The sequence below is a fragment of the Antedon mediterranea genome, chromosome 10 (genome assembly GCF_964355755.1).
Source record: "Antedon mediterranea chromosome 10, ecAntMedi1.1, whole genome shotgun sequence".
NCBI classification, from domain to species: domain Eukaryota; kingdom Metazoa; phylum Echinodermata; class Crinoidea; order Comatulida; family Antedonidae; genus Antedon; species Antedon mediterranea.
In genome coordinates, this window is record NC_092679.1 from 21,740,943 (window position 1) to 21,765,652 (window position 24,710).

The following is a 24,710-nucleotide window of genomic DNA, read 5'->3' on the forward strand; positions in this document are numbered from 1 at the left end:
TAATTTTGTCTGTAAATTGGATGCACCATTAACTGATAAATGTGTGACACCGATATAAAGGTGATTCCTATGAATAAATAAATAAATAAAAACTATATAAGTAGGTATACTTACTTATTATATATAAAAACTAAACTAAACACTACAGTATAATCAAAATTAAAGCATATTAAATACTAGGCCTATGTTATTCCTATCTATTTAAACACTTAAAATTTTAGTACAATCGGATTCGAAATTAGAAAATCTTAAATACTACAATACAATCGGAATTAAAACATCCTAAATACTACTTTACAATCGGTTAAATTACCTAAACTCTATAATGTTGTGAAATATGTTAAAGAATGTTGGCAAATGCGTTCTAATCGGCCCAATCCTATCGGTAGATAAATCATATTTTTTATTTTCTTGAACTAAACATAAATAAAACGAAAGAAATAAAGATTGATTTTCGAAAACATAATTGGTCTGACAGTATACATTAATTAAAGTAAAGGAAGTAGAGATTGTTAACAATTATTGATAAGTATCTGGCAGTAGTGTTTGACTAAAGCTAAATGGGTGGACATGTTGATCGTAGTTAAAAAGTTAAATACAAGGCTCGGCTGTACTGCTTAAGGAAACTTGGTTCTTTGGGGTAAAGCAGGATATTTGTACTATAGAATGTTTATGTTTTACTAATCAGTGATGTTCTATTTGGGCATATTGTATATTGGGCTAGGAATATCAGTAAGGGAATAAATGTAAGGGGGATAAAGACCCAATTGAGAAGGTGCTGGGTAGAGCGTGGAAAGTAATTGGTTTGTCTAGTATGCAAATGCTTGACTCGTTCTACAGCGAACAGCTTGCCGATGTATTCCATGCTATATTGGAAGACACCAATCATCCTCTTCATGGCGACATTATCAGCTCCGTTTTACATTCGCTATTATAACGTTTTGATGCAAACGTTGTTCAATTAGAACATGTATTTCTACACAGAAACGTTTAAAAACGTGTTTAAAACATTTTAGAAAGACCAAACCTAAAAACATGCAATGTCAAACGCTGTGTTTTCTGGGAACAAAATGGTACAGATTCACTGACAAAATTATAATGTTTATTTGTTTTACTGATTACCTAATAATCAGTATGTGATAAATGTACTACTGTCATCTTTATTAAATGTACTACTGTGTTATCGTTAGGTAAATTATATTTTTTATTTGTAACTGGAATAAAAACTTTCTTTATATACTTTCTGTATCTATAAATCTGTAAAAATTATATAGAAAAAAAGAGCCATAATATACTGCATTAACTTGAAAACTGAAATTAATTCTACAGCATGCAGGGCGTAGTTGTTTTCCCTTTGTTGCTGAAACAACAAGCAAAACAAAAGAACAAAAGCAGCAGTATTTTAACACATTAACACACTCAATTAATAAATGGGACACCCCTATTTTTCCATCTTTTTATAATGGTATAGTCCATACAAGTTGAGGTGGCCGAAAACGGCACTTGATCCTTACACTGTAGCTAGCCTAGGCCTAGGCCCTAGCCTACTCAGGCCTAGCCTACTCAGGCCTAGCCTACTCAGGCCTAGCCTACTCAGGCCTAGCCTACTCAGGCCTAGCCTACTCAGGCCTAGCCTACTCAGGCCTAGCCTACTCAGGCCTAGCCTACTCAGGCCTAGCCTACTCAGGCCTAGCCGCGCCAACGAGGTGACAATTATGTACAATCTGTGTGGTGAGGCATTTATGTTCGGTGTATAAGACGCACCCTTAATTTAGAGGTCAAATTTGCGTGTCAAAAGTGCGACTTATACACCGAAATATACGGTACGTATAATAATCGGTATCCTTTACGAACCCACAGAAGCCAAAGTGTGATAATCACTACCCTTTTCAAAAACACTGCACACACATGCATTTCATGTACAGTTCATGATACCAACAGCATGTCCCATCCAAAGGACAAGATAATTGCTGTATTAAAGTAATTGCCTAAAGTTCTGTCTACACTATCAGACTTTATATGACTAGAAAATGTGATGTGCCCATATATAGACATGATGACATCATATCACTACCATATTTGGGCATATCACTACTATATTTGGGCATATCACACTTTTTTGTCAAACTAGTTTGATAGTGTAGACAGAGCTTAAGAAAGGTAAATTGTTAGTAAAGTATATATCCTTCAAACAGATGGTTCAACAGATGGTACAGACAGGTATCGAACCCCTGACTTTGCACACGCTACTCCGATTCTTTACCATTACGCCATACCATACGCTCTCTTTCTACTAACTGCATTATATGCAGCACACACAGCGTTTATCTACATTTTAGTGTTTATAGCCATTGGGTAGAAATATAATGAGGTATTTAAATGCCAGACTTTGTCTATATATGGTAGGATTAGGTAGTTGATTGATAAAAAACAAGACGGAAGAATTTAGGATGTCGTATTAGTGTTGTTAAAGCTTTACTATTGTCTTGTCTTGGTCAATCTTGTGTCAAGGCTAGAATTAGATTTTTGTTCTGGCGGTTCCTTTGTGTTTCAGTCCGTCACTTAAATTGTTGATTCTTAAAGAAAAGTACTCTACGTGTTCAGATTTCATCATTTTCAATAAAAATGTCACTTTCACATTCTTGACGTTGTATTACAAACTTGCAAAATCATTGTATAAAGCGCTGTCTACACTATCAAACTAGATTGACAAAAAAAAATGTGATGTGCCCAAATATTGTAGTGATATGCTCAAATATGGTACTGATATGACATCATCATGTCCATATATGGGCACATCACATTTTTTTTGTCACATAAAGTTTGATAGTGTAGACAGAGCTTGATGCTGTTTGAGTGGTCTTCACAAGGTGTCTAGATAATTCACCTAGATAATCTATATGCCACCATAAGAGATCTTTTTTCTGCAGTTACTGCATTAACTACAATTTTAACTGCAATAATTAACATATGCATTTAGTTTGTTTCAATGTAGATGTTTATCAGTGAGTCAATTTATTTAAACAGTGTGTATGACAACCCCAAACAAAAACAGTAAACAATATTTGGTTACTGCAACAACTGCAGTAGCATATTTGACAATGAAATGTTCTCTAAGTTTATGAATTTTTTGGATCAAGGTGCAGAAAAAAATAATATGGTAATATGTTACCACTGCAGAATATTGATTGACAAAAAAAAGATGAAATCAAATTTTAATATACATAATACATTCATTTTTAATCTTTTTTATAATGCTATAAAATAAGATTAAAAATGATCGTATTATATTAAAATATGATTTCATCTAACATATTTATTTTTCTAATCTTGGTTGTTTTTTTTTCCTTATTCTAGTATCATATCACATTTTTTTTTTATTATGGCTTAATTATGTGCCTAAGGGCCTGTTTCTGCTGTAACTGCTCAAAATACGGTATAAAAATACGGTATAAAATACGGTATTTTTTATACCGTATTTTTTAGTACCCCGTTTCTGCTAACAATACTTCTTGGGTGGTCGTGTTAAATTTCATCTTTTATACCCAAATTGCCATTCATTTATTTGATCGATAATTAAAAGTTGTAATAAAGGAAATTTTACGTCTCACTTTCAACAGCCTAGCCCTAGTGATAGAGATGTTGTGAGAGCACAGAAAACATCGTAATGGGGACAATTAATTCGTTCCCTCCCCGAGTTATTGTATTTTGCAATGTTGTACTGCTTTCGCAGGCTCTTCAGCTTTGAGTTTACTTGCTTTGGAGACAAGTTTATTCCATACTCCTGCTTTATTTTTTTAGAAATGTCTTTATAAATGTGGTTGTCCCTTTTATTACCTTTTAGTTGGTCAGACATTTTAGCTTCCCCACACACATTTATTTAGTAAAACTGTGACGTCTTCGCTCCACATTTTCGCCGAATATATCTATACATGTGTGTAAAGCAGCTAACAGCGACAGAAAATAAAAACACGAATGGTGACCTTTTGTCATGTAAAAAAAAAATATGGTATTTTTTATTGGCAGCAGAAACGGGTACAAAAAATACGGTATAAATTTGTAAATACCGTATTTTATCCACAAATTTTGTGGGGAAAATACGGTATACAAAATACGGTATATTTTTTATGAGCGCAGTTTCTGCTGCCAAAAATATACCGTATATATACGGTATTAAAAAAATACCGTATAATATACGGTATTTAGTTGGCAGCAGAAACAGGGCCTAATACACAGCTGTATTTCTCTAGTATTAGGATTCTACAAAATTATGTTTTGGTTTTCATTATACATAAATTAACTTGATAGTTTTGTTGTATACCTATTCAAACACATACTCCTGTATTATTGTTTTAATATATTGAGTAGCCATTTTACAACTTCAATACTCATTTCAAGTAATATCTATTTATTAAAGTTACTGTGCATTATATTAAATGTAAGGAAGTCAAAATTACAATTTTCATTTCTATAGATTTTACGATTACAACTTTGTATGTTTTTTTTTTTGTAACGAATGTCTTATACTTTCGATTTTCGAACCAATGACAAACTAATCCAGAAATTAAATTCATCCTTCCAGTCAATTACTAGAAAATGTAATCTACGATTTGATTGGTCGACTGAAACGAAAGAAAACTGACATTTCGTTGATTCACTTTGATTTTTTTTTTAAAGAAAAAAGCCATCATAATTATCTTAATACTACTACTCAAATGAGAGTTCCAGATTTCACTGCATGTATGTAAAGCTTGTCTGGGAATTACCGTAAATCCTATTTTTCTTATCATAACCCTAGTCTGAAATTTGCTGTTTGTCCCTTTTACTTTTTATCATTTGAAATTATCTTTTAGATAAAACATTTTTGCTTTTTATGTATTGGTTAATTTCTAGAAAAACTGAATTTAGTAATATTCTATTTCTGAGTTTATAACGTTATCACTATTAATACAAATTACAGAATTTATTTAATCAATTTCTTATTTTTTATTTTTTTCCTTTTACATTATTCTTCTCAGTTGCACAACGTTATTAGATTTCTGTTTTTATTTCAATAAAATCACAAAATTCTTTATATTAATCAGTTTTAAAATTTCTGAGAAATGGAATTTTCATACAAAAATCTTTTTCCATAGAATTTCATCAAATTTGATGTAGAATACAGTTGAACCTCTATTGAGGGGACACCTTTGAGACATAACAAGTGTCAACTTCATAGAGTTGTGGTTGACCCTGGTGTTAAAACATGGATTTCTTCTTCATTGAAAAGTGTCCCCAAAATAGAGGTGTCCCAAAGGAGAGCTTCTATTCTTTATGTTCATGACAATCATACAGTTGTAAATCAACAAACTGAATTATATTTTATCTGACAGACAAAGTGTGAAAATGTGATAAAAGATTGCTAAAACGGAAGCAATTTAAAATCACTTGAATTGCTCACGTTTCGTTATCAATAAATAGGCAGAAAATTAAATTTTAGCGTACAGGACGTGCACGTATTACACACATTGTCGTACTTGTGACAACCTTCAATGTGTGTAGTCTTTTAGAAGCGCTTGCCAATTTATAATTGGACAATATAGTAGAATCCATCCGTTGGGACACCCCTATTCAGGGACACCTCTATTAAGGGGACACTGTGAAAAGAATAATATATGTTTTTTACACTATGGGCAACCCCTATTCAATAAACATCTCTGTTGAGGGGACACTGAAAAGAATGAAAGGAAATACAGTATATGCTTTAACACTATTTAGACCAACTCTATTCAGGGGCATCCCTAATAAGGGGACACTTTTTCTTTTTCGAGTCGCAAAGACTCCTTTTAATTGGGGGGGGGGAGGGGCGTAGGGGGTTCAACTGTATAGATTTAACACTATCATGGCCAACCCCTATTCAGTTGACAAACCTAAAGGGGACACTTTTGTCACGTGGGTCGTGCAGATGTCCCTTTAATGTTTATTTGTTTAGTTTTGTTAGTTTGAAGGGAAGAATTATGTTTTTTTATTGTCCATACTTGATACAAGTAACAAATAACTTTTTTATAATATTTAATCAATAATCAGCAAGGCTATTATCACTTTTGAAGCCAAAAAAAAAATAAAATCTTGTAATTTTAATTTTCCAATCTTGATACAAGTAACAAATAATTTTTTTATCAGATGTTTTAATCAATAATCACGAAGGCTATTATCACTTTTAAAGCAAAAAAAAATGATCCCTTTTATTAATTAAATTAATCTACATGAATAAAATCTTGTAATTTAAATTTTTCAATCTTGATACAAGTAATTTTGTTATCAGATGTTTTAATCAATAATCACGAAGGCTATTATCACTTTTAAAGCAAAAAAAAAAATGTTCCCTTTTATTAATTAAATTAATCTACATGAATAAAATCTTGTAATTTAAATTTTTCAATCTTGATACAAGTAACAAATAATTTTTTTATAAGATTTTTTAATCAATAATCAGGAAAGCTATTATCACTTTTAAAGCAAAAAAAAAAATGTCCCTTCTTTTATTAATTAGATTAATCTACACGAATTAAAATCTTGTAATTTCACGTTTCAACAATCTTGTTCTTGCCAATTTTACTCAACACGTTTGAAATAACTTATGGCCAGTTCTTGAACTTTTTAAAATGTCGGAAACAGCCATAATTAAGTCGTTTTCAAGAAATGATTGTTTGGTAGTATGCCAGATATATTGTTTGTTTCTTTACAATTTATTTCTTTAATTTATTTTTATACTTCCGTCGAAACAAACAAACATAATGTCTTGTTGTTGAAATTTAAGACGATAAAATCAGAAATATGACAAACAAGAATGGTAATTTTTTTTTTTGTATAAATTAAATTGATTTATAAATTTCATTAAAAGAGTAAAAACCGAATAGAGAAAATCGTGATTTACAGTTTTATTTTGAAACCCTATTACAGTAGTATCCCCATTTTCCACTTTCTCTGGGAAAAAATTAGAAACAAAGTGTTTCTCAACCGATTTGTTTCATATGAGGTCTATATATCCACCAAATAAAAGTTCCAGCTCATCTGGCATGGGGAAAGCTGCCATTTTGGATTTTAAAAATGGCGGCTATTGGTAAACAGTTTAATTAAAAACAACCATTCACCAGGGAACTCTATTATTGAACAGTTTCAGTTAAAAACAAGCAAGCACCTAACCTCCTCCCTTATGATTTTGGAACCGGAAGGAAACATACAATCCACGGGCATTGGGTGCAAATGGTGATGTACACACACTTAACTTTGTTTTTTTATGACTAATGAATTCTTCCCAATCTTTCACTTTTAATTTCCTACCTATTTTAGGATATGGTAAACTGTATGAAACAAATTAACCTATTAGAAACAGTTAATGTAAACTCTACAAGCAGTTGCCCTTTCACTATTTCACTACCGTCATCGATCGAACAATGTTTGGTTCACCAATACAGGCTGTGGTCCCTAAACTAAGAACCAGTCCTTAAAAACTAGGAACCAATGACTTTTTAACATACAGTAGCTTTAAGTCAATTTAAAGACATGGGTACTTTACGTACAAAGAAAAAATACAAAAAAAAACAATAATGAAAGATTGTATTGAAAAAACGGACGAAGACAAGATCCCAAAAGATGAAAATCTTGTGGCAGGATTGCCTTGACAAATTAATAATTTATATATATATGAGATATTGAGATATATATACAGTAAACTAAACATTGGTTTACTAAGCATTGGTTTGTAGAATATACTGTACATGTACTAGTACAGTATATATATATTCAAACAATTATGAAATGTGTTCATTTAATATTTAAACAAGTACAGGATAATACATTGTGGTTAAAAATGTTGATGTAGTATAGTAAATTGGTGAATTGTAAATTTGACAGTTTCATGCATTTTCTCAAAATCTGAATCCAAATTAGAATTCTTTTCCTGTTCATCTTGTATATTTCTTCTATATATGTTCTTCTATATATGTTTGATAAAAATAATACTGGGGTAATAATATGTACAACGCTTAGAGGTTTCACAATATTAGACGCTTTATAAATCCAGGATATTATTATTATTATCATATCAATTGCATTTCAGTTGGGTGACAAAAAAAAAAAATTCAATCACAAAATGACAATTACGATTCTATTATGTAATGTTATTGTTGAGTTGACTTTTTGTTTTTTCAGATCACAAGAAGTACCATTAATAATTCAGCCAAACGTGACAACAGACATGCAAGCCAGGGACATGATTAACGAACTCCACGAACTGAAGACTGAGATGCAAACAGCGATACAGGTAGCATCCGTTGCTAGGTTACGATTTTGAGCTGAAAAGCTCTTAATACTAGGGATTTCTTACTTCAGTAACTTATTTAATCGAATGTGTAAAAAATGAAGGATAATCACAGTGTGAATGTCAACGACTCTGATGTCTAAGCTTCGTTGCAAGTCGTGCTAAAGTTATTAAACCATACAGTAATCTTATGTTAATGTTATGTCTTTGTGGGGGATATTTTATATGAATCAATCATATGTTGCACAGCTTACTAGATTAACAATATGTTTGCCACTCCACAGGATACTAGGAAGATTGAGTTGATTGGGCAGCAGAGATCACATGTCGGTGTGCGCAAATCCCCCGGTGGATCACTCCGAGAGGTACGTGTTCTGGCTACTGTGCGGCCAGCAATGTTGTTATATATTTCGTCATAATTTACATGTACTATGTTGTAGGCCTAGATTTTGACAACAATAAAACATCTACATATGATTGCTGTGATTGGAAAACATAAACACTAGTTATTCGAATTAAGAATTCAAGATTTAACAGGGGTGGTCTCTGGATACTCCTTTCATTTGTAATATCATACAATTTTAGGTCTCCCAAAAGTATTTAAAAAATTCCCATCTTAAATTCTCAATTAATTTCAATATCTTGATTAAAACAAAACTGATTTTTAAAGACTAGAATCAATAGCGTTTTTTTAAACTAAATTCAAGATCAAATTTTTTTTAATTTTATTTATTTATTGGCAAAATAATATAGTTCTTTCAAAATATTAAAGCCATATACTTTTACTGAATAGTTGACCAATTGCAAGCGACAGTTTTGGTGATCCAACGTGTCGTAATACGGCATGCTTGCACTCAAGTGGGAATCAAGCTTTAGTTTCAAATGTTTTTCTGTCAGTTTAAAACTTTAATTCTTATATTTGTAGTAAGGTATAAGATTTATGAACTACTGATTGATTAAAAAATGTCATACAGTAGGTAATAATTTCTCAGAATTCAATGATCTGAACTTTACAGAATGTATACCACATCACTCAACCAGCTTATCCATTGTGTTGCTCTTGACACTTGTATAAGGCGTACAGAAGAGTTTAATTCTTTTTTCAAATGTTACTCCTGTATAACGCAACCAGACCCATCCATCAAAGTACATGTCTATTATTGTGTTACAGGCTGCTCGTAGACAGTATGATAGATGGGAGAGGGCGCTAGATGGGCCAGCACCGTTGGAGAAATACTTGGTAGGTTTTGTAGTACTGTAGGTTTTTTTTGTGCATATATTTTTTTTCTTATATAACTAATAACGCTTACTATTGATATAGATAAGAATTTCATATTTTGAAACCAGTATTTCTTTACACAGCATCTGCACATATTTTTGTCTCAAATCATTCATCTACTCGAAGGAGTTGTGTTAGCTGAGTGGTAGACAGTTGTGATACAGAAAGACCCTCACTCAATTCCCAAATAAATACTCCCCGTCCACCCATCTGTAAATGAGTAGCTGCTTAAAAATACTAGGGAGGATAAGGCGGCGTAAATAGGAACTGGCCACCCTACCACAAATTTCTGATGCTTAGTACAATGGGCTCCTAATCACTCATTTCCCTACGTTAATGCTGGACTCACATTTACCCTTTGTCATTCATCTCACCTCCTAATCTACGTAGGAGTCGATTGGATTGTTACTTCGTTATGAAGACTGATTTATAACTTAAAATATTTCCTCTTTCTATTTTATTGTTTTATTCACTTGGATATCACGTAGGCCTGTCTGGTTAATGTTTTGTATACAACATTCTCTATAAATAGCCAAAATGAAGGATGTCGTAAATAACGTTGCTTTATGCTGATCCTATTAAAACACGGAAATGAAACGCAAGAAGCAATAAAAAATGTTTTACTTTCTTAAAGTTCGGTACCTTGTAAATGTTTTCTCATGTGTAGGAGAATTTTGGCTCAACTAAACAAGTATACTAATGTGGTATTTCAATAACATAAATCCCCTGTTTGTTTATTCGTGTGTAGTAGGTCTTGTTATTAGGAATTGTTATGGTTAACAGTGCCAACTAGCTTTTGCCAAAAAGATATTAAAAATGCATAAATCATTGAAATGACTCATGGTGGGCGCAGGCATTCGTTTATGCTGTCTCCAATCTTTATTGACGTTATGCATGATTGAATTTTGTTTTGCTTGAACCCACAACCCTGAGACAAGCAGGTAATTGTGATAACCACTATGATGTTCATTAAATTAATTGGACACAGAATAGTAAACATGCTTTTCCTATCATGTCGATATGTTGAACAAGAGCAGGATTGAACCAAAAACCCTGAGTGAGGCAGGCAATCAAGTAACCACCAGGCTACTGTGCCATTATTTTAACTTTATGTTTTCCAATTCATTTCAAACCATGTTTTTTTCTATCATTTTTTATTACACCTACAAGTTTGGAGCCAAGTCACGATTGAACCAGACTGGTACAAAGTAACCACCTAGCTACCGTGCCATTATTTTGAATTAATGAATGTTTTCATATTCATTTTAATCAAAACACCTAAAGGTTTATAACCACTAACTAAAGTTAGGGAACATGGCCAAGAACTTTCTCCAATATGATACAGTGCTGTTATTTTGACTTCATGAATGTTTTCCAATGAGATTCAATGCTGTTATTTTGACTTCGTGAATGTTTTCCTATTCATTTCATTCAAACCATGTTTGGAGCCAATCCAGGATTGAACCAAAGACCTGAGGCAGGCAGGCACTCAAGTTGAGCTACCTTTGACTAGGGTGACTTAGTGACATTTGTCCTTGGATTCACCTTAACAGAGCAATCATGTACATCCTAATGTCATATCACCTATGGGTTAATTCTGTTTAGGTTATTTTCAGAATTTATTGTCACTTTGATATCCTGGGAATGTCTGGTGACATTTAGCTACTTTGATGTGGCATTTCTGTATTTAACTATCATGGGATATGCTAATGATTTACTCAACATCTGCCAAGTTTACATACCCTGGGGATATGCAAATTACATTGCATGACATACCCACCTTACATTAGTATGTTGGCTGCCCTGGGAATGTCACATGACAGTTAAAGTTCTCTCTTATACCACTACTGGATTGCTTCCAGTATTTTGCTACCCTGGGGATATGGTAATTAGCTTGCATAGTATACACAGCTAACATAGTATGTTGGCTGACCTGGGAATGTCACATGACAGGTTCTTTTTTACCACCACTGGATTGCTTCTAGTAGTTAGCTACCCTGGGGATATGGTAATTAGCTTTCATAGTATACACAGCTCACATAGTATGTTGGCTGACCTGGGAATGTCACATGACAGGTTCTTTTTTACCACCACTGGATTGCTTCTAGTATTTAGCTACCCTGGGGATATGGTAATTAGCTCACATAGTATGTTGGCTGACCTGGGAATGTCACATGACAGTTATAGTAGAGAGTGATATAGCGTAAGGAATGGTATTTGATATCAAGCTCTGTCTAGACTATCAAACTTTATGTGACAAAAAAATGTGATGTGCCCATATATGGATATGATGATGTCATATCACTACCATATTTGAGTATATCACTACCATATTTCGGCACATCACACTTTTTTTGTCAAACTAGTTTGATAGTGTAGACAAACCTTCAGACTAGCATGGTTCTGAGCGGTATGGGTTTGAGAACTCTTTACCATATCACTTTTTTATTTAAACAAGATATTTAAACTCTTATTGTCTCGTCCGTCAGAAGGAACATAAAGCTGTTGGTACATTGTACAATAAAGAATTGGCATTTGAAAAGAGTAGAGGATCATGATGGTCCTCTTGAAGAAGTCTTGTACTTAAGAGGTCATCTAGTAAAAATAAGAAATCAATTTAAATATTTGTATTAAACCATCTTAAAATATACATCACGTAGGCCAAACTGCAACTAACCAATTAAATCATTTTTCTTAGTTACTCAGCCGTGACTAAGATTGGTTGAACGGGCCGAATGACTGATTCCTTGCGTCAAGGGGGCTACCGTTTCCTTATCTCTAACTGAAAATCGTCCCATGAGAGGATCGGGATCATTGGTAGATGACAAGTTGGTTGAGTTGTGGTTTTGTAGTAATCAATGAAACACACAACTCATGTAGTGGGGTATTAAGTGTATGAGGTTACATAAATGTGAGAGAAAAAAAACACTAAAGCCCTGTTTACACTATCAAACTAGTTTGACAAAAACAAGCGTGATGTGCTCAAATATGATAGTGATATGCTTAAATATGGTAGTGATATGACATCATTGTGTCCATATATGGGCACATAACATTTTTTTGTCACATAAAGTTTGATAATGTAGACAGAGCTTTAAACTATTAGTCCAGACTTTTTAGATAGGAGATGGGGTGTAGGGATAAAAATTGCTAAAGTGCTGAAACGTAATAACCTAATGTTTTATCTTTTACATTTAAATGTTCGGAAATTAGGTGGCCTTTGAATCCTCCAAAATATTCTAAATTCCTTGCATTAGATTTAGCAGGCAGATCTACATATAGTTTAACATTAAATTATGTTACTAACATTCATAAATATTTATTTTTTATCCGTAGTAATCTTTGACCTAATAAATCAAGTTATTTTCGCATTTGTCGTACTCAATTATGCATTGTTTTTGCTACCTAGTTATTGGTTTATGAGAGTATAATAATGTATAAATACAGTACATTTAATATGCATTCAGATAATCTTAACATTTAAATTAACTTTAATCCGGCGTTCTACTTTCAGTTTGAAATACTGTTGAGATTCACGTTCTAAAACTGCCAGTATTAGTTAAGCGTGTTTGATTGAAGGGAATCGAGAAATAATCTACAGTCCTAAGATGTTTTTGTATTGAGTCAGTCACATAGATAAGAACAATATGTTTTAATACCTCACAGCCAACCTCTATTCAATGGACACCCCTATTAAAAAGACACTTTATTAGATCCTCTAGCGCTACCCTCTGGATCTGATTTGATGTGGGTTTGTAAGAGCCTCAAAACTCTCCTCACCACCACCACATTTGTGTTGTACAATTCTGATAATGTTGACATCCTATCAGCTGAAGTAATTGTAAATAGGCTTAACTATCCTAACATTCCCTTAGTGGAAATCCCACCCCAGGACCCTGTAAAATCCCAGCTTTGGGCTTTTTCATTCAACAACATTTGTTCCACCAATTTGTTCAACAATAGTTTTTTTTTAATATTAAACTGAGACAACAATAATGTAGGCTTAGGTTAACTCGATAATCATATTAAGATGTGCCATGGTTCATTCATATTATACAATTTTACACAAACAAAGTTTATTTCTCTAGAGCTTTAAACTCTAAAAATAGCAGTCAACAGAACACAATGGTTGTGATTTGTATTAATAGAACATATGTTATTAGTAATGTAATGTTTTGGTGATGTCATAGGGTCATTGAATCATGATTCAGCTTGCAGGTCTGTAATGATGAATTTAATTTTTTTTAAATGGGTTCAAATCATGACCTACGACAATACACAGTCACCCACCTGCAATTGTATGCAAATAAATCTATTCGAATACCATGTTGTAGTCTTTAATTCCTAAGCTCTGTCTACATTATCAAACTAGTTTGACAAAAAAGTGTGATGTGCCCAAATATGGTAATGATATGACATCATCATGTCCATATATGGGCACATCACATTATTTTGTTGCATAAAGTTTGATTTGATATAGACAAAGATTTAATTATTCATTTATCGTTTTAGAAACAGAGAGATGAACATAAGAAAACACATGGCCCATCTGCACCAAGTCCAGTGCGGTACAATGATAATGATAATGTTATACCACCTTCGTGTGCTCAAGCCCAGGCATTGCTGGAGATGGTGCAAGGTCAAAGGGCAAATCTGGAGGCAAATTTACAGATGGTGCTAAGAGGAAGACAGGAGGAAGAAGCGTACACATTCATAGAAAACCTCTATAAAGATGGGTAATGAATATTCATGTTAGCATTTTGGAAAAGTGATATTTAAAAGTACAATTGCACCTTGATACTGTACTTATTTTTGTTATATCAATTTTTTACAGACTATGAGTATTTTATTTTTATGTTACATTTAGAAAATCATGTTTTCTCGCCTGATATCCGCCATCTATCTGTACTACTCCATGTTTATTTTGTCTTGTTTATTTTTATGTTTTATGCTAGGTCCATGAAGGAGCAAGCCCATATTAAGAGAGCTGTAGATCAGCGAATAGAAGCCTTAAATAAAGAAATTCAAGTGAGGATTTTGAAATAAATTAGAACCTCTATTAAGGGGACACCTTCAGGACCCAACAAAGTGTCCCCTTAATAGAAGTGTATTCAGAAGAGGATTTGGCTTATAGTGTTATAGTGTAAAGAAGGTGTTCTATTGCTATTAGTCTGCTATGATCATGAATTTCTCTGTACCTTGATGTTATTAGTCTCTGTGATTTTGATATACTTAAGTTCTGTCTACACTATCAAAGTATGTTACAAAAAAATGTGATGTGCCCATATATGGACATGACGTCATATCACTACCATCGTTAGCATATCACTACAATATTTGGATACATCACACTTTTTTTTGTCAAACTCGTTTGATAGTTTACTGACCTAAAAAATGGTTGATAATTAAAAGCCTTTAGTTATGACAGTCTGTACTCTTGCAATGAAAAATGTAATTGATATAGTCATGTCATAGTATGCACTGAACTTACAAAAACCCTAAGTAATCTCAATGACACAGAGAAATACACATTATTAGTCAAATCATAACTCACAGTGCCTAGACACGGTGACATATTGCCAGTTACTATATCCTGTCGGGTAGGATTGCTGAGTAGCAGAAATGATTATGATTTACGTTCAACCCTTCCTTTACCATTCCAGAGGGAGCTGTCTCTAGAGAGGGTGAAAGGCAGTGATTTGGTGACGAAGGACGTGCATCCATCGCTGTCCAAACGGCCTCCAAAAAGTCTGCACAAGCCCCCTTTGGAGAAGCGGGGTACTACCGGTGCGGCACGACCGAACAAAAAGAAAGCACGTTCAAAGATTGATTCGGGTCTTAGAAAATCGAGCAAGAAGGATGTGGTGGAGACAAAACAAATAAAGAAAACATCTGCGAAAGAGAAGGAAAATCGACCAATCGAAAAGAAGGTAGGTTTTACCCATTTCGATGAAGTAGTTCTTTTTCTATTGATTGGTTGATATTGGTTGGTTAATATTAATACAGGTAGTGTAAATTTGTATTCTTCTGGTTGTGGGGATAGCCTCTTGCCATATTCACCAATCAAACTTAATTGCTGATTATTTTCTTGCCATTTGGTTGGTTAATTTCGAATCACTTTCCGTTCAATATTAGTTCTATTGCACAGTGAAAGTTTTATTTATTGGTTCTATATACATTAAAAAAAAGAAATTTTTTTATAATTTTGTGTCGCATCAGAATGAATGTTTTTTGCACTTGTATGTAATCAGCTTCCGGCTTTGAATATCAACAAGCTACCAGCCTTCCTCCCAGCAAGTGAACCACCAGTTATACATGAATGGGAAGTTCGTAAGGCTTTGACTAAAGTGAACTGTAATAAATCAAGCCACCCAACAGACTTACCAATTAAAATAATTAAGGAATTTGCTATTGAACTTGCTAACCCGCTAACTAAATTATTTAATACGTGTCTCAATGAGGGACACTTTCCACGTCAGTGGAAAACTGCTTCTATAGTTCCAGTTCCAAAACAAAACAAGATCCGCTCTTTTGATGATCTTCGTCCAATATCATTGACGCCGGTCTTTGCTAAGATTTTTGAGGCATTTATTGCCAAATGGATTATTGAGGATATTGACAATAAATTAGACACTAAGCAGTATGGTAATACAAAAGGTTCATCTACTATACATTATCTTGTGGATATGTTAAATTATGTTTATCAAAGTCTTGACAAGCCCAAACAATCAGTTGAACTCTGTACAATTGATTTTACTAAGGCATTTGATAGAGTCAATCATACAATTATTATAGATAAATTAATTAAACTTGGAGTTAGGTCATCCATTGTTTCCATCGTCTGCAGCTTTCTGTGTGAAAGAACTCATACTACCAAACTTGGCACGCACATTTCTTCCACCAAATCAATCTCTTGTGGAGTACCACAGGGAACCAAACTGGGACCTATACTCTTTTTGGTTCTAGTAAATGATGCTGCCATTGAAAGTTGTAGACGTTGGAAATTTGTGGATGACCTGACTCTAGGGGAAGTAACCAAATGTGGTGCTTCCTCTAACTTACAAAGTGTCCTTAATAGTGTCAGTGAGTGGTGTGCATCTAATGATGTTCTACCAAAACCAGCTAAATGCCAAGTAATTGAATTTAACTTTTTAAAGCAACGGCAGCTTAATTTAGTTTACACTATTGATAACTTTAATCTTCCAATAGTTAGTAAGTTAAAACTGCTTGGTGTAATAATCCAAAATGACCTCAAATGGGGTTCAAATGTTAATGATATAACATCAAGAGCCTCACGTAGACTATTTTCACTATGTATCCTGAAAAGGTCTAGTGCACCAGTCAGTGACCTGGTTACAGTATTTACATCATATATCAGACCTGTGCTGGAATATGCCTGCCAGGTTTGGCATTCATCATTAACTGTTCAGCAATCTAATTTAATAGAAAAAATTCAAAAACGGGCTTTGCGCATAATTTTGAGCCCACATTATGTTAGCTATGAATTAGCCTTAGAGCAAGTAGGTTTGCCTTCTTTAAAGTCCCGTAGAGAACAGTTTGGCAAGAGTCTTTTAGAATCTACCAAATTTAGAAATATGTTACCAGCATATAAATCTGATAGGCATTCAAGATCGTTAAGGAGCAATACTAGTTCAAAGTTGGATTCTTGCAGATGTCGCACTGAAAGATATAGGCGGTCTACTATTCCACACTTAGCACGAATCCTTTAAGTTTAATGTTTAGTTTAGATCTTCTTTGATGTATTTTATTTCTCAGTTGATTGTAATCCAACCTTTTCAGCTCTTGCTGCTGGTTGGAATTTGATGTTTTTATACCTTAATAAATAAATAAATAAATAAATAAAATGTTGTGTATTCGAAAAAACCAATCTGTGGTGTGGCCTTCCTCCTGTCTAAAATGTGGTTTCCACTAGAGACGCAACACAAGGACGTACGCGCAACACAATTGAGTTGACCAATGACAAGCCACTGTTCGAATAATCCATCGCTTGTGATTGGTCTAATCACTTATGTTGTGTTACGTCCCTGCGTTGTGTCACTAGTGGGAGACCAAGCTTAACCTTTGACATTCATTATTTATATACCTTTATTTAAAATCTCCAGGCTAGGTCTCCCCCTCCACAAATTCCATTCTACAAAGATGAAGATTATCTGACAAGAGTCTATGGTAAAGCTCAACACTCACCAAAGAGAAGGACATTGAAGTCAGGACCTTATCTTCGTTATAGGTCATCGCCTCCGAGGCCAAAGGTCACGCGACCATCAGCAGTGCAAGACATTCCTAGTAAGTTAAGATAATAATTGATTGAATTTTATTTAACTGGCAGTGGCATTCACTCATATTTCACAATACAATACTAGATAATTTCACTCATCAGATTTAGCTAAAGTCAAAATTTAATAAGCAGATACTTTTACATACCATATAAATAAATAAAATAAATATTGATGACAGACTTTTTTTATGTCAATAATTTTGCTTACGATAAATAAAGCTTATTAAATGCCTCGCTATAGTCATCTTAACAAATAAAGCTTCAGTTTTTCACTTAAGCACTAACTATCATGACTTAAGCAAATGTTCCAATTGTTTGAACAAAATATTTACTTTGTACTGGTAATATAGATTTGATAATAATCATAAAGTTGAAACTAATAAATAATCGATATATTACCCACAAATTCCCTCATCTAAAAACCTAAATTTCATATTTGTCATATAAAAATTAGTACACCAATATTCAGAAGTGTTTCCTTAAATATGCATTGAAATCCTGTACAGAAAGCTTCTAGCCTAATACCTGTATCGTCATAATACCGCATCCTGATTGAGTGATGAATGACATGTAGTTGCCGTCCTGATTATTTCCTATTTTTGGGCTTAATATTAAACTCTGTTGACTGAATGAAGTGTCATCATTTATTACACTGATAGATAAGATAGTAGCAAGTTTGACATACATTTATGAAAAGGAGTGCTTTGCAGAATTGAACACATTGTAATTAAGTCTGTGGTTGATCTTTTTGATTGGCTATTTGTTTGTAGAGTTGAATAATCTACTGTATGGTTGTATTTGCCTCATGAATTATTCATGAATCTAAAGATTAAACATGCATATTCATTATTTTGTAAAAGGACAATGAAAGTATGTTTACTGGATGTGTCCCTAGTACAAGCCTTGTAGTGCCTTTTTTTTTTATTTTTAGTGCATGGAGGAGATATTGAGAAAGTTTGGTTTACTGTAGGTGTTTGATGATGGGAAACTGTGGAGTTGTTTATTGAGATAAAACAAATACAACCAAAGATTTAATATGAGACAATTTCATCATCGCTTTATAACTTTTTGCTCCTATCTTAATCTTGCAGACTTGAGCAAAGACAAAACTGATAATGACACACCTACCCCATCCCTCCAGCACACTGGCCTTTTTTCAATGTAAAGTATTGAAATGTCTAGTTTCAACCTGTTAACATTTTCCTTAATTTTGTTTTATCTTCTTAGGTTCAAGACCAAAAAGTATAAAAACTAAGCAAGAACAACAGAGGGCGCTGTTCCAGAAAACACCTGATCATCAATTCTACTTTGACCCAAGTTTTCAGACCGCATTACCCCAACCCGGTACCAGCAATCAGGGCCTAGGCGCGCCCATCCACGGGCAACTAATCCCAATGGCGATACCTTTAATGCAGCCCCGAACCAGTGGTACGGACGTACCGCTTTCCATATATAGGCGAAGAGATGATGATGATGAGGAGGAAGACGATGACGATAATGAAAATGGACATTTAGATGGAGGTGTTCATGATTCTAATCCTAATATTTTATATAGTGAATTTGAGTCAGAAAGAAAAACAAAACCACAGCTAAAGATCCAGGTAAGATTTCTTCAATTTTTTTTCTTTATATATAGAATAAATTTGATATTTATATTTATATTTCAACACTGTTAAAATGTACAGTACATGAAACTTTTTTTTTATTTGTGTAATCATAAAATTAGTGATCTTTTGTGCTAAATATTGTGGACGTTGCAGGTCTTTTCTTTTATTTGATAGAGATGAAGATGGAAAGTGTTATGAAATGGTCTAGGGTTCAATCCTGACCTAGTGCCATGGTTGTAACTCGCGACTCTTTCAACCCCACTCCCTAAGCTTCAAATGAGACCTTAAGCAAGATAAGTTATTGTTATGAAATTTAAAAATGAATAAATACAAAATTATGAATTCTTTATTTTACAGACAATGCCACATATTGATATACAACCAGGAAGAACAACACAAAGAGAAGAAATCCAAATAACTGAACAACATGAGGACGGAAAGGAGGAAGAACACAGCTTTGAGGTACTATAAATAAGTCTTTTTTTATAAATTACTTTTAAATAATTAATTTGTCCATTGTGTCTTTATTTTGAATGTAAATTATAATCTAATAATTTAGCTCTAGAATATTGATAAATAAATGAAAGATTCAAGTTAAAATGTCAACATTTTATTTCACACTACAGACTGTTTCATGAAGGAGAAAAAAATATATGTGTTCCGTTACACCCATCTTTGCTATTTTAATATTTTCATTGGTTTATTTCACTGTAGAATGAAGGCCATTCAGAACAGTTTCAAAATTACATTGCAGTTGAGGAGATAAGAGAAGTATGTTTATAATAACAAATTTGACATTGTCATTTAGTTTATTATAAAATTAAATTGTCATTGTATTCTAGGATAAATTGTAATGTAATTAAATCTAATACATCAACATTAACTGCATCTGTGCGTTCTTTTAGAGATCAAAATGTTTTTAATATATCAGGCTAGTTAGTTAACTAATTGATAATATCCTGACTTGTTGGAACTTCAAGACAGTAGCCACAGCGAGGAAGTCACACTAGCCTTACAATCACATGTTGGACAGAACACAGGAAGCCTAGCCACGAGGCATATAGTATAGTGTTCTGCACTTACGTAGAAGCTAGGCTATGCTATGAGTAACATATCGCATTTAAGTAAACTACATGCCTAGAAAAACACATGCTCAGGAAGCCCAGTTACGAATACTATATGAATTAGCCCTAAAAAAAACAGGCTAGGCTGTAAACCAGAGTGCTCAAACAACTTACACACAGGAAGACAAGCTAGGCCTATAATAACATATTTCATCAATCACGCATGATTTTTAATAAACCATTAGTTAATCGGAAATATCGTTACATTCAGCGCTATTTACGTGCACGGGGGAATACAACATCTTGCAGATTGATTCAAAAGCTGGAATTGCTAAGTTCCACATGAGCGAGCAGGTCGCAAAGCAATCCTGCCGTTAATGAAATCTCCGGTTTGTCCCCATTAGCTTGTATATCCACACCCACACAACTCATTATGTAGTCTGCTAAGTTTGATTTCACCTATATTCATTATTCAAGACACACTTTGCAGTCCAAACATGATGTTTAGTAGTGCTGTGTACGCGTGGCAAGCAGGATGCTTCCATCAATACCGCCTCCAAACGTATGACACGCCCTGTCAATCACCTTAGATTAAATCCACTAACAGCTTCGGGATACTAGAAACTATATTGGATATAAATAGCTCACTCTGCATAAACAATTAATTATTTAACCTATCGCTTTTTTTAATATAGCCTCAACAACAAATATCCACAGTACTGTAAATGAATTGTTTTATTTTTCCCTGCGGCATTACTTTAGATTTAATTCATAAATTCATTTCATTGATTTTTGTAGAAATGAATGGTTTAAGCAACTTGCTGTATGTTTTCTTTTATTTAATACTACTACCTCCAAATCAGATTCCTAAAAATAACCCCCTCAATTAGCGCTAAACAATGGGCCAAATACTGTTCTATTTGATATGCACTGTGTATATACAAGTGAGAATAAATCAATCATTTTTATTCTAAAATCAATATAAAAACATACACAAATACAATACAAATAATATGGTACAGCATTATGTCCAGTTATTGGACGGTTTGAAAGAAAGAATATCTTCTTGCATATTTAAACATTTCCAAATTTTTTAGTAAAGTTGGTGTAAAATATTCAAACCAATATAATGAACAATCTCCATTTCTAACAAGCAATCCCATTGGTCGATTCCATTAAAAAATTGCTGTTTCAACTTCTGTCGGTCCTCTGTTGATCACAATACTTCAGTCATTGAACCTGTGTATATATCTAGGTTATCTTTGTGTTTGATTGACAGTTTGTCTGATGCACACTGAGGATGGATATGTCACTCCTTCAGTCAGCGAGTCTGTTTTATAACGTTCTGACGATTAATCTATTTCAAGAGCTGTAAAAATGAGGATTTTTTTAAACCCAAACTATACAGCCATTACTGGTTATTAACTACGATAGATTAAAGTTTGATTGAAGATAACCCAGATTGCAACGTGCCTTGTGTTACATATGACAAAAGTTTTTAGTTATTTCGTTTTACGTAAAAGCCGCCATTTTGATTTTCGAAACTAGAATGTGAACCTACTATAGATTTTCGAAACTGAATAAAAAATAATTATTATTATTTATTTGGAAGCTACATTTTTCAAACAGTGGCACAATTCTTGAATGAAAGTGTGTCCAGAGTAAGTAAAATAAAAGTAAAAGAAAGGCCTATTTACAAGAAAACTTATAAACTAATATGACATGCCACTTGTGCCAAAATGTTTTTTTTTTATAAATATTAAGCCAAATCTCTGTCCTAGACTAACCATGGAAATATAGTATCAGAGAGGTTTGCATTCTATGCTAATTGATTTATTTGATAAATATCGTTTTTCCCCATTTATCTTCTTACACCACTTCTATATTATTTACTTTATTCAGTAAAAACTTTACAACCAATTCATTATTAGAAATCATCGTTTAAATTGATATTTCTATTCCTACAGGATGATTCAATTGATGAATTACCAATTCCCCAAATAGCATTTGCTGGTCAACCGCACCCTGAAACACATTACACTGGACCACCATTCCCACCAGAACCTCCACCTCAGTTGACAGAAGATCTACCATCCAGTACTATAGCATCTGATATCAAGAGAAGAGAGCTTCTTCATAACCAAGCTGTGCAATGGTACGAAATAATGAATCTTATGAGTTGAATGGGGAAACTATTTCATAAAGATTGACGGGTCTATATAATGAGGCAGAACTGAGAACAGTCAAACTTTCAATTAATGAGATATTATCTTCATTTAAGCGTTATTTATTTATTACCATCTTTAATGAGGGTGGCCTGTCCAGTTCCAGTAAAGGATCTTGAAAAAACATACAGGTACAAATATATAAATAAATGTCTTTCACATCTGCTATGCTCTGGCTCTGGCAAATAAAATCGCACCTAAATGTTTCATTTTCACGACATTCCATGCGGCTATGCATGTGAAGAGAAAAAAATCAGAACTGGAGCCAGACGTAAGCAATTTAATAAACATCTGTTGTACTTTTTATAGGATCGAACAAGAACTTATGGCACGAATGGTGAGTGACATGTACCATAGGCAAGAAGACAATGAACAATCGCAAGAGGAAGAAGACACTGCATCTGACATTTCTTCCCAGGATGCAATTGGTGAGTCCGTCTTCTTTATGGTGTACTGCTATGTAAAGAAAGGTTTATTTTCCATCTTCTAATTGGTCAATTATAGTGGGTAATTTGATAATGGATTACATAAGGTATATTAAATAGACAAAAAATCTCCCTTGATATGATTTTCTGTATTTGCCAATTAGATGGTTTAAAACAGAGAAAGAGACACCTAAATCTGTTCTGGCATATCTCTTTTAGTGGATGCAATAAGTGGGGCAGCAGGACTCCAGCTTTTTGTGGATGCTAGACAACCAGTGAATCAAGAGCTAGTGTTGAACCTCATCAAAGAGGCCATTGCCGAAAGAATAGCTGCCACTCTTAGTCAGCAAGAAGTGGAGAGGTCTTCTGTGAAAGAAGTTATTCAAGTTGATGAAGAAAGTGACATAGAACAGGTATCCATTAATCTCCAGAGTTATTTTCTAGCTATTTACTTTTTTGATAACCATTGTATTTTTGCCCATGCAAATCTTGGAATGTTATAGTCTAAACCTGCATTATATGGAATATATTTTTCAAACTTAATTTTGATATCTTTGAATTCACTGACAGATTTTGTGATTTTAACCATCTTCATTTACTATTCCTACTTCTGTATACACATATGTTATATAACACCTAAATAAATTCCTGTTATTTGATTGGACGATTGTGGTCACATGGCGTGCAATAGTACAAACTATTTTATGCATATTTATTATTTGTATATTGCAGTATAATAAAAACAGACTAAACATGTAGTAAAATAGAGCCACTTAAACCTACTCCCATCAATTATTCAACGTAAACATTTTTTAAAATATATAATTTTCTTTGTCTGGGATTAAATATGATTTCTGTGATATACCGGTAATACAAAAATATGTTTCCTCTTTCAAGGAACCTGTAGCAGCACCAATTGCAACTCCTGAAATAACACCAGTGCACACTCCAATAGCATCACCACCAGTAAAGAGATCGTTGCCATCCACCCCAATAGCAACACCAACTCCTTCAGAAAATGAGAGTATGCAAGAAGAGCTGATAAAATCCTTGCCAAGGCAAATGACACCTTTAGAAGATGGTAGGTTGACAGTCTTAAAGGAAAACTTTACCGAGAACCATATTTTTACAATGCATTGGGGATGTACATATAAGTTTAGAACAATTGCGAGATTTACGCTCGCCGTACTGCTGTCACCGTAATTTGCTATGACATCGAGTGTGCTTAGCAAAATCTACCTCTTAATTTTTCACTGTACCTGTCATTTCAATTGCTAATTTTACCTGCATTAGGCTTAAATTTGCCAAAATGTTTAGTCTCTTATTTTGAATATCCAGATAGGCAAAAGAAACAATAACAAAATTCAACATTTATATTTTTTACATCTCTAATACGTTTTCAAAATTTGGTTCTCATTCAATTTGTCCTTTAACTCTTTGATCTTTATGCATTCATACTCATACATTGAGGGCAGTATTAATTGAATCTCTCCTGCAAACATGCTATTTGCT

The 24,710-nt window shown here is 33.5% G+C and overlaps 1 protein-coding gene across 1 annotated transcript in view; it reads left to right on the top strand.

Annotated features, from left to right (window-relative positions):
• Nucleotides 1–24,710, top strand: part of LOC140060506 (uncharacterized) — a 64,749-nt gene that overhangs the window by 36,157 nt on the left and 3,882 nt on the right. The window contains exons 9-22 of the mRNA XM_072106755.1: nucleotides 8,194–8,305; nucleotides 8,587–8,667; nucleotides 9,474–9,542; nucleotides 14,094–14,317; nucleotides 14,537–14,609; nucleotides 15,245–15,511; nucleotides 17,705–17,885; nucleotides 19,105–19,478; nucleotides 19,842–19,946; nucleotides 20,199–20,255; nucleotides 22,516–22,703; nucleotides 23,083–23,201; nucleotides 23,418–23,611; nucleotides 24,096–24,279. Of these exons, the coding sequence (XP_071962856.1) occupies nucleotides 8,194–8,305; nucleotides 8,587–8,667; nucleotides 9,474–9,542; nucleotides 14,094–14,317; nucleotides 14,537–14,609; nucleotides 15,245–15,511; nucleotides 17,705–17,885; nucleotides 19,105–19,478; nucleotides 19,842–19,946; nucleotides 20,199–20,255; nucleotides 22,516–22,703; nucleotides 23,083–23,201; nucleotides 23,418–23,611; nucleotides 24,096–24,279 (2,228 nt within the window). The remainder of the gene's footprint in view (nucleotides 1–8,193; nucleotides 8,306–8,586; nucleotides 8,668–9,473; nucleotides 9,543–14,093; nucleotides 14,318–14,536; nucleotides 14,610–15,244; nucleotides 15,512–17,704; nucleotides 17,886–19,104; nucleotides 19,479–19,841; nucleotides 19,947–20,198; nucleotides 20,256–22,515; nucleotides 22,704–23,082; nucleotides 23,202–23,417; nucleotides 23,612–24,095; nucleotides 24,280–24,710) is intronic.